A 17,365-nucleotide genomic window follows, 5' to 3' on the forward strand; every position below is an offset into this window, starting at 1 on the left:
AGCGGTGGCATTTGCTGCCATCCTGTGGCCGCGTCCCCGGCCCCATCCTGCGTGGGGAGCCCTGTGTGTACCAGGGACCCCCTTTGTCCCCAGAAATAACCCTTGGCCTTGGTGGGAACGTGCCCAGAGGAGGCAGCGGGTGGGCACCGGTCCCTGTGGGCTTTCCGTGGTTCCCTGCTGCATTTTCGGAGCAGCCTCGTGCAGGAGGGACGAGCACGACGCAGTGCATGACATTTTTGGAGGGGTCGGCGTTGCGTGCTGCTAAGTATAGCCTCCAGATTCCATCGCCGGCCTATAAAAACCGACATTTTTCCTCGAACCAGATGTCGAATCCTTTTTATTTTGGCAGCGCAGCGGGCGGCAGCCCCACGGCTGGGGCAGAGCCAGCTCTCTCCCCTCCTGCAGGCTGCGCCCGGCGAGCGCTTTTCCACGGATCCTGTGCCACCCGAAGGCATCTGGGGGCTTTGTCCCCATGCAGGGGGCTTTGTCCCCATGGGGGGAGCTCCAGGGGAAGGGCTCCTCCAGCTCCCATCCCTCTCCAAGCTCTTTTTTGGGCCGCCCTCGTGCCCCCGGTGCCGGCAGCCGCCAGCTTTCCAATTTCACAGGTTCGAGCTTTCGCTGCGAGGTTGGAGTTTCATCTCCAGGAGCTGCTTCTCCTCCAGGCTTCGCACCCCCTGCCATCGCTGCTGTGCCAGGAGCACCGCGCAACGGGGCGACGTGGAACTGGTTACGCTCAAAAGCCAAAAAAAAAAAAACTGGGAAAACTGGATTTAAGGGGAAAAAAAATCAAATACCAAGAGGAGAAGCGCTTTGGAGGTGAACCGTGTTGATTTAAGGAGACAGCCCGGCGCAAAACGCCCTGCAAAGGGCAAAAAGCCCCGCGCCCCCCGCTCGGTGTGGGGTTTTGGTGCTGGGTGTTCCCCTGGGGGGTCAGATCCAGGCCTTTTGGGGTGCCGGGTGCTGGCTGAGCGGGTGCCGTGCGGTGCTTGCAGGGCAGCCTCGGAAATCAGTCATCGGCGTTGCTGTGGAAACGGGGGGAAAACCCATTTTCTCGCAGCCCATCGCCTCCCTTGCAGGAAACGCGCTCGGAGCACGGGGAGGCCACTGGGGGCCCCCGGTTTTTCGGGGGGGACACAAGACGCTCACGGACCCACAGATCCCATTGTGGGGCTGGGAGAGCTGCGGTACCCCAAATGGCACCGGCCTCTGCCAGGGGGCTGCCAAAGGCATCCCCTAAATCAACCCAGTGCCACTGGGTGCCCAGTGCCACTGGGAGCACCCCCCCGGCACCTCGCCCCCGTGTCTCCTGTGGGATCTGTGATCCTGCTGCATGCCCGGGATCTCCTCGGGATCCCAAACAGATCTGTGGGGTCAGCCAGGGACCTGCAGTTGGGACATCAGCGCTTGTTTTGGGGTGCGGGTGGGGGAAAGAAAAAGGTTTTATAAAAACCCCGATGGTGCTCGCCAGCTGCTAAAATCCTAAAAAAAATAAATAAATAAAAATCCTAATCTTAAAATCTGGGCGTTTGGGTTTAAAGAGCTGAAAAAGGAAATACAAAATGGGGAGCGCTGAGGGTCTGGGGGGGTTGGATTGGGGGTGCCGGGGGATGTGATGGGTGCAGGGGTGGGATGGGTGCAGGAGGCGATGGGGGGCGTGATGGGGGTGCAGGGCGCAGGAGGGGGGGGTTGTGGGGTCGGTGTGGGGCGGAGGGGGGGGGTTGTGGGGCAGGGCAGGGCAGGAGGGAGGGGAAGGGAGGAGAGGGGAGGGAGGGGTAGGGAGGGAAGGGGAGGCTGGGGCGCAGCGGGGTCTTGCAGAAAAGCGATGCGCAGCGAACGGGGGGTCGGAGGGGCGGGGAGGGGAGGGAGAGCAGCAGCAGCAGGAGGAGGAGGAGGAGGAGGAGGAGGAGGAGGAGGAGGAAGTCGGGGCCGAGCCGCTTCCTGTAGGCAGAGGGATGAGCGCAGACAAAGCTGGGTGGGGACTCGGCGCTCCGGGCTGCTGCTGACCACCCCTCCTGCTGCCTCCATCCCTCCCTCCATCCTTCCATCCATCCCTCCATCCATCCCTCCATCCATCCGTCTGTCCTCCCCCCGGCGAGCCGGGGCAGCTCCAGCCGCCTGCAGGTACCTCCGAGGGCTGGGGAGGCACTGGGAGGCACTGGGAGGCACTGGGAGGCGCTGGGAGCGCAGCCACCGGGGCTTGCGGGCAACTGGGAGCGCCGGCACTGTGCGCACTGGGCGCACTGGGCGCACTGGGCGCGCTGGGGTTTGGGCAGCCCCCCCCGTGGCAGCCCCACCCCTGGCTGGTTGCTTGCGGCGGGCCCCAAAGGGCCCCCCCCAACCCTCTGCACCCCAAAAAAGAGGGACAAAAAAAAGCTGAGCCCACCCAAACCCCCTGGGTGCCACCCCCAGGCAGGGCGGCGGCGCCCCATCACCCCACCGGCACCCCATGGGGACCCGCTGCCACCCACCCCAGGACCCCCGGCGGTGATGGCACCTGCCTGGGGACACTGGGAGGACTGGGAGGACTGGGAGGACTGGGAGGACTGGGGGGACTGGGGGAAGGTGCCTGGCGCACGGCGCTCAGCCTCCCCAACAAAGCTCTGATTTACAGGGGCCGATCCTGGGTTAATCAACTGATTTGCCATCACACGAAAGGCTTTTGCCGAGGATGAATGAGGAGTAGTGTTCTCTCCTTTTTCCCTTTTTTAATTTATTTTTTATTTATTTATTTTTTCCTTTCCCCTACAAAGGGCTTTCCCTGCCCTAAATCCCTGCCGGAACCTCTGGCTTGGGGACGGAGCTGCCCCCAGCCTGGTTCGGAGGGGGAAATTTTGGGGTGCACCATCCCCGCGCCGGCAGCCCTCCGCCTGGGGATTTTGATTGAAATCCTGCTTTTTTTTTCCCAGCTGTGGCCATACAACAGGCAGCAGCACGGCTTGTGCAGGGCGTCGGGACAAGTACCCACGGCAGAACTCCCCCCATGGGGGTGCACAGGGGGGAGACCCCTTGGGGAGAGCCTCTCCAGGGGTCCCCTGCGCCGGAGGGAGGGGAAGGCGGCCAAAAACTTTGGTTTTCCTGCTGCCTCGTGGGAAAACGGATTTATATTTAGGCAAAAACTTGGATTTGGGCTCTCCTTCCTTCTTGCTAACGAGGCCCTGGTAAAGTCGGGGCGTGCTGCCCCAGGGGGGCACAGGAGGGAAGGGCTGGGGTCGGGGCACACGCCCTGGCAGCGGGCTGGGGCCAGGCATGGAGGCTTTTTCCTTATAACTGGATTTCCCTGAATGCAGCTGGAAGCCTGCGATTTTAATCCTCTTTTCTGCCATATGGCCGCTGGCTGGATTGAAATATGACTCAATTAATTATTGCCAGGAAAGCCCCGGGGCGAAGCCTTTCTTTCTCCAGGAGGGTGCCCGGGGGCTTTTCTCACCCCGTGCCGTGGGGCGTGGGGCCGGGCTGCCCCCTTGGCACCGTTCTTGGTGCTTTTTTTCAGCTTTTTCAGCCCCGCCTTGGCTTGCCAGGGGCGTGCTGCCACCTGTGCCACGAGCGTGGCGGTCTCAGCACCATCTGGATGATGACCGGAGTCGCTCTCACACCCAGCACGGTGACCCCAAGGCGGGGGACCCACAGGTCCCCTGCCCCAAGCTGCACTCCCTGCATGCGCCCTTCCTCTCCCCACAGCCCTGGATGCGCACGCACTGGAGGATGCTCTGGGATGGCACTGGGATGCTCTGGGACGGCACTGGGGATGCTCTGGGACGGCACTGGGGTGCTCTGGGATGGCACTGGGATGCTCTGGGACGGCACTGCGATGCTCTGGGACCTGCCACCTTTTCTTCAGGCACCCACACAAACCCCAGAGGATGGTTCTGGGTGCGCGCAGCACTCAGCCACATCGGGGACGGGTGGCGGCAGCGGGGCACACGATGTGATTCCCGGCAGGTAGCGGGGCGTGTGCCACCAGAGGAGCCCTACTACTATTGTAATTATTATTCTGAAGCCCCAAAACACACAGCTTTTTCACCACTCAGCACGGGAGCAGCCGGGAGCTTGGCGAAAACGCCTTGCACGGCGAGGCGGTGCCTCCCCACCCAGCCCCCGTGAGCGCGCCCGCACGGCTTTGGCTGTTTTGGCCTCAAAACAGCGGCGGCCGAGGCACCACTTCTCCTTTTGAAAACCCGTGAGTCATGGGAGGAGGGAAGCAGCGCCGGCGCATGCTGTTTCCATAGCAATTGGGGCTGGCGAGCCAGCGCCGAGCCCTGCAGCCCCCAAAAACGCTGCCCGGGGGGCTGCGGGGTGGCCACACCGCCCGGTCCCGCACCAGCTCCAGGGGGATTGGGACCGTCCCGCTCGTGCCGTGTTGTTTGCTGGCCACCTTGCCATCCCATAACCTCTTTTGGGTCGGGGATTAGGGGATCGCCCTGGGAAAAGCCTCATTTTTGGCACGAGTTGTGTCGGTGCTCAGCGTGAATGATCTGAGTGTTCCGGTCCTTAGCTGTGCCCAGGGCCGCGTGCGTTCACAGCATGCCAAAGCGGGAGAAACAAGCAAAGGGACCGGGGTGCATTTTTAATTTTTCTTCCTTTTCAGCCCCTTTCCTTGCTCTTTCTCCCTCTCTGGCTTCTCGCTCAGCCACTCCGTGCGGTCGCAGCGGGTGCCGGGAGCAAGGAGGGGAGGAAAGGCAGAGGGAGATGCCACATCCCGCGCCGTGGTGCCTGGGTGAGGGATGCAGCACATGGTGCTGTGCTGGGAAAGGCACTTTTGTGCTTGTCCTTCCCCAAATTGACTGCCTGGCCACTTCCAGCGGGGGGTCACACCTTCCACGTGCGTTTTTTTAATTTTCTGTCTGCAAGGTGTGGTTGGAACACCCCCAGGACAGGTCCTCCACGGTGCAGGAGCAGCCCCGCATCCCAAATGGATGGGGAGAAGGGAAAGCGGGGGCTCTGCTCCTGCTGGGGATGGTGAGATGGCTGCAGGGGGGGTGCTCAGGCTGCGTTTTCTGGCTGGATGAGCGAGGTTTGCTGCACGCTCTTGGCACGATCAAGCTGGCTCTCGCCCCACTTCGAGGCAGGTCTGGGGAGAAGGACGAGCTCCAGCTGCTGTGGCTGGTGGGAGGACAGGGACTTGGCTCGGTGGAGAGGTGAGGTTGGCTCCAAAACTTCAGGGCTGGGCGAGCAGAGCCCACAGGCAGGATGTAGGGAGCAGCCCCATGGGGTCTGCAGGGGTTTTGGGGCTGTGGCTGGTGGGAGCAGTTCTCAGCCCTGACCCGTTCCTGGCCGCTGCCTCCTGCGTGCACGTCCTCGTGTGAGCCACGAGGAGGCTGAAGTCTGGCATAACGCTTCTCCTCCATCTCACGTAGGCAAAACCAAGTTTTCACACACTCAGTGGGGAAAAAAAAACATAAAGAAGTCTCTGAAATGGCATTGTACCAAACCTTAAAAACTTCCCACCTTGCCATTTGCGTGCAGCTGGTAACATTTTTGACAATTCCTGGGCAGCAGCTGTACCCAGACCAGCTCATCGTACCAAACACAGTTGGTTTTCACCTTATCTCATCCTCCGCTTGCTTATCACACAGAAATCTTCTTCCCCTGTTGCTTCTTGTTGTCGTTGTGGCTTGGTCTAACTGGAGAGGGTCAGGGTGCTCCTGGGTTGTGCTCGGTGGGTACCGGTGCTGGTTTCCAGCAGTGGGGATGCTCCTGTGGGGGCTGGGATGCAGGGATGGGAAACGAGAGAAGTTTGCATTTAAAAAAGAGCAGCTCTGGGGTGCTCATCCAGGTGTGTTGGCTTCTTGATGGGTTGAAGGAGACCTCTGGATTCACCGAGCTCACGAAGAAGCGGCTGAGCTCGTCCTTGCGCTGGAGCTCAGGAGCATTGCTCGGGGTCACAGACCTGGCAGCAGCGTGCGTCCTCCTGGCTCTTCCCTGAGCTCATGGTGAGCTGTAGGTTTGCAGGTGGTGATGGTGCCTTTGGGGTTTCATCCCTTGGGGCACAGCACCGAGAAATGCCCTTCTCTGACGTGCTGAAGCACCAGCAGCACATCACGGTGGCGCTGACACGTGTGTAGGACACGCCAACTTGGGAGTGAAAAAGCAGCATTACCCGAACCTTGGAGCTCATCACAGATCCTGAGCAATCAGTGCTCCTTCCTAGATAGCACGCAGTCCCAGCAGAGGGGAATAAACCCGGCACAGCACAGGATTTTCCTGCTGCAGCTGCCGGGAGCCCCCGCGGTGCTGCTGCCGTACCCCCACCGCGCTGCCCAGCACCCCTCCTGCTGCAGCATCCTCCCTTTCGGGGCTGCTAAAACCCATCCCTGCGGCTCGGCTGCCACGGCCGGAGCTGTTCCTTGGTGTCACGGGGACGTTGGTGCCATGGGCACCTCTGCAAGAAGACATAGACATGCTCATGACACCCTTGTGACTGGTGGGGAACAACAGGAGTGGGGCCAGATCCTACAGCCAGATCAGTTTCCATGGCCAGAAGGATTGTCCCACCCCACAGCCACAGGGACCTGAGGCCAGGCAGGGCATCCACAGCAGTTTTGGAGAATTTTAGGTCATTGTGGGTGGCCCTGGGGTGGGTGGGTGCCCTCATCCCCAAGGCAGGGCATGCTCGGGGTGCATCCCTACACTCTGGGGCTGGCTGTGTGATGGGGCTGCTGCCATGCCGGGGCTCTTCCCTATGCTGGGATGGTGTTACCAGCCCTGTAACTCCAAAATTTATGACTTTGGGGGAAGGCTAAGTGTCTGCCTTGGACAAGGGTCGTTTTGTAGGGACACCAACACTTTGGACGGAGTCCCCTGAGCTGCACAAGGCCCGTCCGTCACCCCTGAGGTGACCAGGCCCCATATCTGGCTGCTTGTAGTAAATCCCATGACACTTCCTGCTCTTATCTGACAAAAACCTCCCATCATCTCCAAGAAGGGGCCACAGGTCTCTAGCGGGGCCATGGCCGCCCTCAGGAGGTGCCAACATGGCCGGGCTGTGACAGGCCCAGCCCCACACACAGCCCTGCAGGGCCTTGATGGGACATGACGGGACCCCTCTGGGGGCTCAGCAGGCATCCCAAAAGCACCCCAAATCGTGTTTGTGTAGGGGAGGCTTCCCAGCCCGTGTGTGGTTGGGTTTTGGCTCCTTGGGCTTCTCTTCTGGCACATCTGGGCTGCCAGGAGCACACTCGGCCTCACTCGTGTTATGGTTCTCTCCCCCTCTGCCTGCACCAGCTCCCAAATTTGCCCCTTTTTGGCAGGAGCTGGATGGGGAGAGTGAGGAGACGGCTCCCCCCGTGACAGCTGGGATGAACGAGGGGCTGGCTGGTGTTGCAGATGGAGCCCAGGCCGTGTGGTTTGGGGTTTTTTGGCTCAATGTGTTAGCCCCAGGAGCTGGTGGCCTCAGGGGGGCTGCCCAAGGGTCTGTTCAGTCCCCCCTTCACTTTGGGCTTTTCCCAGGGGTTTGGCAATGAAGCACCATGCCCCTTGCCCCTTTAGGATGGAGGGGGCCCCTGGAGGTGTCCGGTCCCACCTCTGGGCATCATATGGGTTCTTGTGGGCCCAGCAGCACATCCGCAGCCACTTGACCCTAAAAACACATGGTGACCTGGCCAGGTCTCCTCCACCCAGCTCCATGTGCCTGCTTGGGGTCTTCTACCCCCTCAGAGGGTCTCCAGGGGTTTTGGGGTCTTTGGGGTGGGTCGTCAGCCATCCATAACCTATAAACACTGCTCAGAGCTCTTCTCATCCATCCCAAACTGGGTCTGCAGCTCCTCTCATGCTGGGACGTGCCCATGAGTGGGGTCTTCTGCCTCAAATGGGAACACTTTGAATTTTGACAGGGACAAATCCACGGCCTGGTGGCACCACCATGGGACCCGTGCCCCATCCCACCCCAAGGGCAGCCTTTCGGCAAGGCTCCAGGCTCCATTATTCAAGTCATGCTGACCTGATTGCGCTTCACCCCCTTGTATTTTTAATGCCGCGGAGCCGTGATGGTGTTTGTGCGGAGCTCGCAGCGCCGCTGCCATCAAAATACGTTGCATTATTTATCAGCTGATTTAATATAATTGCTGCTCAGCCTGACGTCCCCGCCTGGGGGCCGTATTCATGGCCGGTGCTTCCTGGCTGATGCCTGCGGGGGGGGACGCTGCCGCCCCCGGCTCCTCCCTCCATGCTGGGCCAGGCAGGAGTAAAAAGATGATGTTAAAAAAAAATATGATGTTAAAAAAAAAGATGATAATACAGCAACCCGGGCTTTTAGGGGGGCATTGACAGCAAATAACGGACACAAGGATGATTTTCAAGCCTAAATCTGAGCCCTGGACTAACGTTTTCATTAACGGATGTCAAACTTAGGCTGTTTTGGCATCCATGCTACTCCTCCATCCTACCTGTAACCAAAGCCTGGCCCCAAAGTTCATGCATCCCATGGCCAGGATGCACCCTACAGCCTCGGGTCCCATCCTGCCCCATATCCCTGGTGTGGCATCACCCCCACGATAGCAGGATGGATGGACAGGAGGGCGCCTTGCGCCACTTTATCCCGGCTTTGGCACACGTTTTTTTGGCTTTGCACATTTCCTTTACATTTTTTGCAAGGCAAAAAAATCTCAAACGTAAGAACACGGCCCCGGGGAGCAGCTCTCGGTTCCCTCGGCATAAAGCAGGGTTTGCCAGGCGCGTGTCACCCCCGGCACGGCGGGGACGGTGGCTGGCGTTACACGTGGTGCCAGCGGCTCAGCAGGGAACGTGGCAGGGATGTGGCTCAGGGGTTGTGGTAGCTCGTTGTAAATAAGAGTGTGAGAAAAAATGGCTTTTGACAAAGGGAAAAAAATGCTCCGTGTGCGTTTTGTGGGGAAAACAGGCTGGTGAGGGATGTCAGGCTCCATGGGAAAACCTAGGTGCTCGCTGTACCTGGAGCTCAGTAGGAGAGGAGGCGAGGAAGGGACCCAGGTGTGCTCCCCGCCTCTGCCATCATTTTGTGCTTTCTGCTTCTGAGCGAGATGCTCAGGGTTACAGCAAGAAGGGCACAGCAGCGAGTGGCAGAGGGGGAATTTAGCGGAGGCAATGTGGGTCAGCTCGCCACGCGAGGCCGGGGCGCCAGCAGCCTACTTCTGGCTCGCCTGCCCCTGCTAACCCGGTTTGCAGGGCTGCTCGCTCGCCTGCGGGTAGTAACTCCGCTCACCACATACTATTTAGCACGCTAAATTACTTTTACATAATTTTAATAGTAAGTTGAGAAGTACGGGGATCTATTTTCCCTTTTTTTTTTTTCCTCCTCTCCGCTTGGAAACCTGCTAAAATCACCCACATTCACTGGCGATCCTCCTCCTGCTTGGGATGCGGCCGTCGGAGAGCTCTCTGCTTGCTTAGCAGGTGTCTTATTGATGCTGTCGCCAAACCCGTGCAGGTTAATCGTAGCCAAAAAGGCGTGGGAGGTTACTCTACAACCCCTGCACAAAGCGCAACGCATCCCGGGAAGCGGCTCCAAAGCTCTCCGTCTCCACGCGGTGCGCGAGTAGCGGCTCTCAAAGGCACCTGCTCTGGATTTATGTATAAAAAAAAGATAGAAAGAAAGGGAAAAAAAAAAAAAAAGAGAGAAAAGGAAGAAGAAAAAACCAGCTTCCAGCCTCCTGCTTTGATGGCTGCGGCGCAGGGATGGGGAGAGAAGCGGTGTTCAGCAGCACCGGGGCTCTGCTCCACCCCAGCGGATAGGCTGTGACCTGTTTGATGTATTTGAAGCTGGAAATAGATCCTTATGAGTAATGTGGTTCAGGTGCTTATCACTAATTAATTAATTCTTTTGTACTGCAGATGCCTAATTAAAGCAGTCTAAGGTAATTCCCGGGGGGTCTCGAGCTAATGGGGGTGGTTCAGGGGGTTGTTTCTGCGCTGATGTAACTTGTTGGGCAATTCCCTGCGGCCGGGGAGGTTTATTAGGCTTCGTGTGGCTGGTACTTAAAATAAAATTCCAATAAAGGTTTGGTTCGGGTGAAATCATCAGAGATGGCAGCGGGGCTCCCGGAGCGCAGCTGGAGGCTTCACCTCTGGGGGTACGGGAGCAAAAAGCGCCGCGGGGCTCTCGTGCTGGGAGCGAAAGGTGCAGGGCTGGGCTTTAACTGGGCCAAACTGGTGGCTTCCCAGCTTCCCTGTCCCCGTCCCCAGTAAGTGGCCGTGGCTTCGAATGAAGGGCCACCTCGAGCAAGGCTCAGCGGGGGTTTGCTCCTTCAGGAGTGGTATCGGCGCAGCCAAATGCCCAAATCCGTTTGCCAAAACGCTCCCAAAGCTCCCCCCGTGCCTCCCCTTGGGGTCTTTATCTTGGCACTGGAAGTCAGCAGCAGGATGCTGGGGGGTGAAACTTGGAGGTATTTTGGTGAAGGAATCAAGAATTGAAGGAAGAAAGAGCTCAGCACGGTGATGCCTCCTCTAACCGAAGGGTGATTTGGGTTTCGGATGGTCTCAGAAAGGAGCTTTTGGGGTTTTTTTGCTCTCCTCTGTTCCCAAGCAGGACCCCTGTGGTTTTGGCTGAGCAGGGGCAGAGCCGTGGTGCCGTGAGCACCCAAATCGTGTTTGAGAGCAGAACCAAACAACTAAAAGGAAGTTGAGGTTGCTTTCTGTTTGCCTTCTCTTCTGAACCGTTGGGGCATGTGTGGGAAAACAAAAACCCCAGGTTCTCACTCGGGCGTGACGCCTGCGGGGACGTCTTGGGGCACGAGGGGAACCCTGAGGCAGGGCCCCCAAATGCTTGGGGCTGGGGTCGCCCCTTCCCACACCCAGAGCCGTGGCTGCAGCACCCCAGCACGCTGCTTTGGAGGCTTTTGGGGTGTGAGTGGGGGGATCCTGTGCCGTTTCCTCCGTCCCTAAGCAAAATTTTGGCTTTGGTTGTGGCAGGGGATGGATGGAGGGGACAACCAGAGCTCAGCCCCCTAGGATCCAGGACCGGCGATGAGCCCCCAATCCCTCACGCTGCTTTTGGAGACAAAACAGCCTCCAAATCTCCCCCGGGGTGCCTCATCCCCTTGCCGTGCACCACCTGGGTGCCCAGGACCCCCGTGCACCCTTTGGGGCGCAACGCGGGGCAGCGCCGAGACCCCCAACAGGGACAAGTCACCACCTTTGGGGCCGATCCGGGTGCTGGGCGGGATCGTTAGCGGGTGTGCTAACGAAGCAGTTTCCATGGAAACAGGCTCGGTTTCGGCTCCAGCGCCTTGCAATTTATTTATTTATCTATTTTATTCGCTGGCGCGCCTCCGACCCCCGGGCTGCTCCTCAGCAGGAAAACCCGCGGCGGAGAAGGGGAATAAATCCCGGATGGGATGAGGGGCTGTGGCTCTAGGTCCCAGTGAGGGGTGTGTGAGGATCCCAGGGGCTCCGAGCTGGCTAATTAACCCCGTGCCTAATGAAACGAGGGGCCACCAGTGCTTGGGGTGTGCCGAGGCTCCTTCTCCAGCCCCGTCTGCTGCTCAGCTCAGCGAGGCCACCCCCTGGAAACGTGGCTCTTTGCTATTTTCTTTCTGTCTGGAGTAATTTTTTTTTTTTTGGCTTTCTGCGTATATTTAGTCCTTAGTTTTCAAGCGAGCAGCCTATCTTTAGAGGCAGCTCTTAGCACAAGCACGGGGATGGCTCAAAAACGCATCCGCTCCCCCCAGGTGGTGCCGCTGGGCTCCGTTTTTCCCCTACATCAGCCTTGGGGTGGGATGCCTGCCCCGTAGGAACCACCCTGAGCCCTTTTCCCCCAAATCCTGGCCGTCCCCAGCGGGGTTTCCCTGCGGTGCAGTTCCCTGGCTGGACTTTTTTTTTTCAGGTGCACCCCCAGGCTGGGAGGCTCCCGCTCCGAAAACGCCCTGGGTGGGGGGTGCTGGGGTTGGCGAGCTGCTTTTTGGTCCTCGAGGTGGAGGAATCAAGAGGGTTTTCTCAGGCAGATGTCAGAGCTTTCGGTTTCCTTCCCGCAGAGCCACCCTGCCCGGGTGCTGCTTTTCCTTTCGCTTCTCCAGGAGCGGTAGCGGGGAGAGCGATTTTCTTCAAATCAGGCAAAAACCTGGAGGAAAAAAATAAATCTGGGGAATGGGAGGGTCAGAGAGGATGCGATCCGTGGGTTTTAAGCCCATGGGGTCTGCAGTGGGGTGGGCAAAGGCTGCAGGCAGCCTGAGCTGTGGTTTAAGGTGTTTGGGTTAAATTTAAGGTGTTTGGGTTAAAGTTCTGGTTGTTAAACGTTTCGGAGGACGCTGCACGCAACCTGAGATAAAACCCTGCTGACAGGGGAAGAGGGAGGCTCAGGATTTGTGTTTGTGGGGCTGGAGACGGGGGGACAGAGCCCGTGCAAGGTGCAAACCAACTCACAGCTTGGGGCTTTGCTGTCCTGGGGAAAAAAACAGAGCTTTTGGCAAAACCGGACTGAGCAAACAGCCAGAAATGCTGATTTGGCACCCTAAAAGCAGCCTCACTCGCCGTTTGCACAGCTGAGTCCACGCAAATCCCCCCTGGATCCTAGTTTTGGTGCCCGATTTGGCTGGTGAAAGAAAAAAACGTGCAAGCATAAGCAGCATTAGCATGAAAATAAAATATCGTCCCTATTACCCAGGCACACGCACCGCTGAGCTGCTGGAGCAGGACGTGTCCCTGTCCCCGTGCCATGCAGCCCCTGGTGTTGTGGGGACCCCTGGCACAGGGCACTGCATGTCCCCATGTCCCCTGCTGCAAATAGGGCTCAGGAAACGTCACAAAGCACGCTCCCAGGGCTGCTGTCACTGTAGGAACTCCCAAATTCCCCTAAGAACACTTCAAAGGAAGAGCCATCCTCAAATATTTGGGCATTTTTCATAAAAACAGAGGATTTACCAGCTGGGGTGCTTTTTATGTGCCCGATGCTCTCGGCACCGACCCGCTATCCGTGCACGGAGCTTTGGGGTTTGCTCCCGGCGCCTCCGTGCTGGAGGTACCCTGGGTGTCCTCACTTTGGGGTGGAAAATAATGCCTTTAGGGCTGTGCTTTTTTAACAGTCTGGGATATTTGGGGTGGGTTTCCAGCGCGGGATGGCCACGAGCTGTATTTTTGCATGAAGGAAGCACGCCCGGCGGCTCGCAGCGGGGACACGCCGGCTCCAAAAATATTGTCGTTCCCACGCTGTGCAGAGGGGCTGTCTCCTCCACCGGAGGCTGGGGATGCTCAAGGAGGGGGGATAAGAGGGGAGGATTTCTGCTGATTTCGCTGGGAAACAGCCAAGGGACCGCTTGCCAGGAGCCCTCGGATATTTGCCCGCTGCCTCGAAACCTCTTCCTGTGCCGAGAGCCGCACGGCGTGCAAACAAACAGCGTCACGGGGGACCTGGGGGGAGCGGAAGGAAACCCCCAGCCTGCCCGGGGGCCATAAATACCCCTATCACTGTGGCATCGCATCCATCTCATCACCCTCCTTTTATTTTTTCCCCCCCATTTTCTCTCTTTCCCCCTTTATTTCCAGGTTTCGGACGCCTGAGAGGAGCAGCCGTTCCCCTAGGGACACCCGTCGCCGGCGAGCCCTGCCTCTGGTAAAAGCAATCGCTGCTGGGACACCCCCCCAGGGGGTGTGGGGCTGCCTGGGGGGTGTAGGGTGGGCTGGGTGGGCTGTGTGCTGCGTTATGGGGTGGTGGTGCTGTTCTGGTAAGGGGCAGCACCGTGCCGGAGCGCCCCATTAATAGGAAATCCCTGCTCCAGCAACGATGCCGGTGGCTCTCTGCCCTCGTTAAACACGGGGTTTAAAAACCGCTCAGCATCCCCCAAATATTCTGGCGGCCCCCTAACACCCGGAGGCAGCCCCAGCGAGTCGCTTTTTGGGGTTTCAGGGCGGCGAGCAGCTCCGTGCCGAGCCCCCCGCGCGCCCGGCGTGCCGATGGCCAGCAACAACACCGCCAGCATAGCGCAGGCACGCAAACTGGTGGAGCAGCTGAAGATGGAGGCCAACATCGACAGGATAAAGGTAACGATGCCGGGACACCCCCACGGGGTGCTGCGGGGCTGGGGGGTGCCGTGGGGAGGCCCCCAGGTGTGCCAAAATCCCGCGGGGAGCTCCTCCGGGGCGCGCTCCAAGCCCAAAGCATGGGCGGCGGTGATGGGGCGGGATGTCCCTAAGGGAACCGTGTTGTCCCCAAGGGGGGGACGTCCCCAAACAGCCCGTCCCCAGCTCCTTTTCTTCCAGGTGTCGAAGGCGGCGGCAGACCTGATGGCGTACTGCGAAGCCCACGCCAAGGAGGACCCCCTATTGACCCCCGTCCCGGCTTCAGAAAACCCCTTTAGAGAGAAGAAGTTCTTCTGCGTGATCCTGTAAACCCTCAAGGAGCCTGACGGGCGCTCAGGCCACCCTGAAGACTGACGTCGAGTTTTTAGGAACGGGGGGGGACGACCTGCTAGTCCACAGAATTTAAACAAAACAAAACAAAACAAAAAAGTAAAAAAAAAAAATAAAAAAATAAAAAAATACACGGCCTGGAAGCGACGGGGGATGTGCATGTTTAAGGAACCCGGCCGCCCTTGGGGGAATCAGGCGATCCGCATTGCGAGGCAAAAGAGCTGAAGGCTGTAGAGTTGCCTAGAGAGAAAAAAAAAAAAAGGAAAGGAAAAAAAAAAAGAAAAGAAAAAAAAAAAAGAAAAGAAAAAAAAAAAAAGAAAGGAAAAAAAAAAAGAAAAGAAAAAAAAAAAAGAGAATATTGATGTAAAGAATAAACCCGTATCACTTTTCTGCTCACCAAAATTGTCCGGCCGTTCCGTCCCCAAAAAGCCCCGGCGCGGCACTGAGCGAAGGAACCGCCGCGGATACGCGGAACCCCTCCCGGAATGATGTCCTGGCTTCCCCCCCCCGGTTTGGGATTTCCCGTTGGCGTTGCCGGATGGATAGCGCCAGGCTGGCTGCCCCCGTGGTGTTGCTCCGTTTTGGGTCTCGTGCGCTCCCCTTCCCCGCGTTCGGGACCCCCCCCCCCAGCCCCGTCCCGCTGCGCCCCCGCGCTGTGGCTGCCGCCGCCTTGGCCCCCCGCGAGTGCTCGTCTTGTGCTTGGTGCTCCCCTCGCCCCGCCACGGCTTTTTGTAACGCTGCATGGCACTGATCCCCTTGGTTTTTTGGGATTTTTTTCCTAATCATTCCACCCCACGTGCTGGGGGGAGGCAATGCCCAAGGTGACACCCGAGGTGACGCCCAAGGTGATGCCCAAGGTGATGCCCAAGGCAAAATCGACTCCCGCAGCACCTCCCCGGACCTTTTTTTTTTGGGATATCCTCCAAAATCACCTCTGGCCACTTCTCCCCAGCCCCAATCCTCTCCCCCCACACCTTCTCTGCCCCCCCGCTCGCTCCCTGCCCACCCCTTTCGGCGTCCCCGCTGCCCCTCCCCATTCCCATCCCCCACTTTGTGGCCACGGGGGGGTGATTTTGGGGAGGGTCCGGGATGCCCCCGGAGCTCCCCGCTCCCTCAGGTGCCTGACGCCCCGTTCCTACACAGCCTGCACCCCGCAGCACCCCCCACTTTTGGGGGAAAAACGCCTCCTTTTGGGGGAAAAACGCCTCCTTTTGGGGCTGGGTGAAACAGAGAAAAAAAAAAACAGAGAAACCCAAGAGGGCCACGGTCTCCAGGTACCTTTCTGCGAGTCTTTCCAGCCCATTTTGGGTTTTTTTCTACCTTTTCATACTCTTTTTTCTAATCTTCTGCATCGAAGACCCCCGATATGAGGCTGGGGGCTCCGGCGCCCTACGGTGGCTCTGGCATCCCCCTGCTCCCGTTTTTGGGGCAGCGAGCTCGTGGTATTTCGGGGAAAATGGGTAACCCCCCCCCGCCCTGCCTTGCCTTTTCCTTTCGTGCTGCCTTCCCCCTCCCCGAGCGCCGTCGTGGTTTGTAATAATTTTTTTACCGGGCGCGCGTCTTTTCCAACACCACCCGAAAAACCCTAAAAAACCCTAAAAAGCTGCACCAGGAGCCCAGAATTTGGGGATCGGGAGCCGAAAAAGCACCCAGGGGGGTTGCCAAGCGCCTCGCTGCTCCCTATTTATTTCCCCCCTCCCCGCGGGGCGCTGCTGCAGGAACCTCACCCCAAAAGTCACCCCAAAAGGTCCCCAAAAATCCCCTCGGGGGTCACCTCTCCGGGCCAGTAGGACCACCAAAGCGTCCCCAAAAATCCCCTTGGGACCAGCAGGGTTGGAAAGGAAAAATCTATGGGGGGGGTGCCCGGGTGTGGGGTTGTTTTTTATTTTTTGGGGGGGGGAATTTTGGGGGGTTTGTAACGGGAGGTCGGCGTCGTGGTGTAGCGCATCCCCATCCCCATCCCTCGTGGTCTGTGTGTGCTCGGTGGAAATCAATACAATAAAAGTTGGGATTTGGTTCAAGGCTCCCGTGGTGGTGTCGTGGGATGGGTGGGATGGGGGCGAGGGGGGGGCAAGGGGTGGAGATTTCCCCATTTTTTGTGGGTTTTGTGTTTTTTTTGGGGTTGGGACGGCCGCACTTTGCTGGCCGCGTTTTTGGGGTGGTTTCCCTCGGGTGCCCTCAGCACCGCTAATTGCTTCCCCTTTCCTTTCCCTTTTCCACTTTTTTTTTTTTTAATTTTTTTCCTTTCTTTTCCTTTTCCCCTTTCTTTTTCCCTTTCTTTTCCCTTTTCCATTTTTTCTTTTTTTTTCCCCTTTTTTCCTTTTCCCATGTCTTTTTCCCTTTCCTTTCCCTTCCTTTCCTTTTTCCAATTTTTTCCCCTTTCTCTTTTCCCCTTTCTTTTTTTCCCCTTTCTTTTTTTCCCTTTTCCTTTTTCCTTCCCTTCCCTTCCCTTCCCTTCCCTTCCCTCTTCCCATTTTTTCCCTTTTCCAATTTCTCTTTTATTTTTTTTCTTTTCCTAATTCTTTTCTTTATTTTTTTCTTTTCCCAATTCTTTTCTTTTCCATTTTCTTTTCTTTCTTTTCCTATTTTTTTCTTTTATTTTCCTTTTTCTTTTTTTCCCCAATTCTTTTATTTCTTTTTTTTTCTTTTCCCTTTTTCTTCCTTTTCTTTTTTTCCTTTTTTTTCTTTTCCTTTGTTTTCCTTTTCTTTTCATTTTTCTTTTTTTTACCAATTCTTTCCTCTTTTCTCTTCTTTTCTTTTCTTCTTTATTTTATTTTATTATTTTATTTTATTTTATTTTATTTTATTTTATTTTATTTTATTTTATTTTATTTTATTTTATTTTATTTTATTTTATTTTATTTTATTTTATTTTATTTTATTTTATTTTATTTTATTTTATTTTATTTTATTTTATTTTCCCATTTCGCCCCTTTTCTTTTCCCTTTTCCCCATTTCCCCATTTCCCATTTTCCCCAGTTTTTCCCCCTTTCCCTTATTTCCCCTCCTTTCCCCTTACACCGCACCAAACCCCGCGCAAGCCACGCCCCCT

The 17,365-nt window shown here is 57.2% G+C and overlaps 1 protein-coding gene across 1 annotated transcript; it reads left to right on the plus strand.

Moving 5' to 3' along the window:
• The first annotated feature begins 1,912 nt into the window (after positions 1-1,912).
• On the plus strand, positions 1,913-14,444 carry GNG2 (G protein subunit gamma 2). The gene is made up of 4 exons (XM_027457940.3): positions 1,913-2,121; positions 13,450-13,516; positions 13,811-13,944; positions 14,164-14,444. The coding sequence occupies exons 3-4, from the start codon at positions 13,858-13,860 to the stop codon at positions 14,290-14,292; spliced, it is 216 nt and encodes a 71-aa protein (XP_027313741.1). The 5' UTR covers positions 1,913-2,121; positions 13,450-13,516; positions 13,811-13,857; the 3' UTR covers positions 14,293-14,444.
• Positions 14,445-17,365: the final 2,921 nt, after the last annotated feature.

Source organism: Anas platyrhynchos, chromosome 5 (assembly GCF_047663525.1).
Source record: "Anas platyrhynchos isolate ZD024472 breed Pekin duck chromosome 5, IASCAAS_PekinDuck_T2T, whole genome shotgun sequence".
In the NCBI taxonomy this organism is placed as follows: Eukaryota; Metazoa; Chordata; class Aves; order Anseriformes; family Anatidae; genus Anas; species Anas platyrhynchos.

Bases quoted from the DNA above. Each gene is read 5' to 3' on its own strand.
- GNG2 (XM_027457940.3), top strand. From the start codon at position 13,858: ATGGCCAGCAACAACACCGCCAGCATAGCGCAGGCACGCAAACTGGTG. The intron at 13,945-14,163 runs GTAACGATGCCG...CTTTTCTTCCAG, and splicing joins CCAACATCGACAGGATAAAG to GTGTCGAAGGCGGCGGCAGA.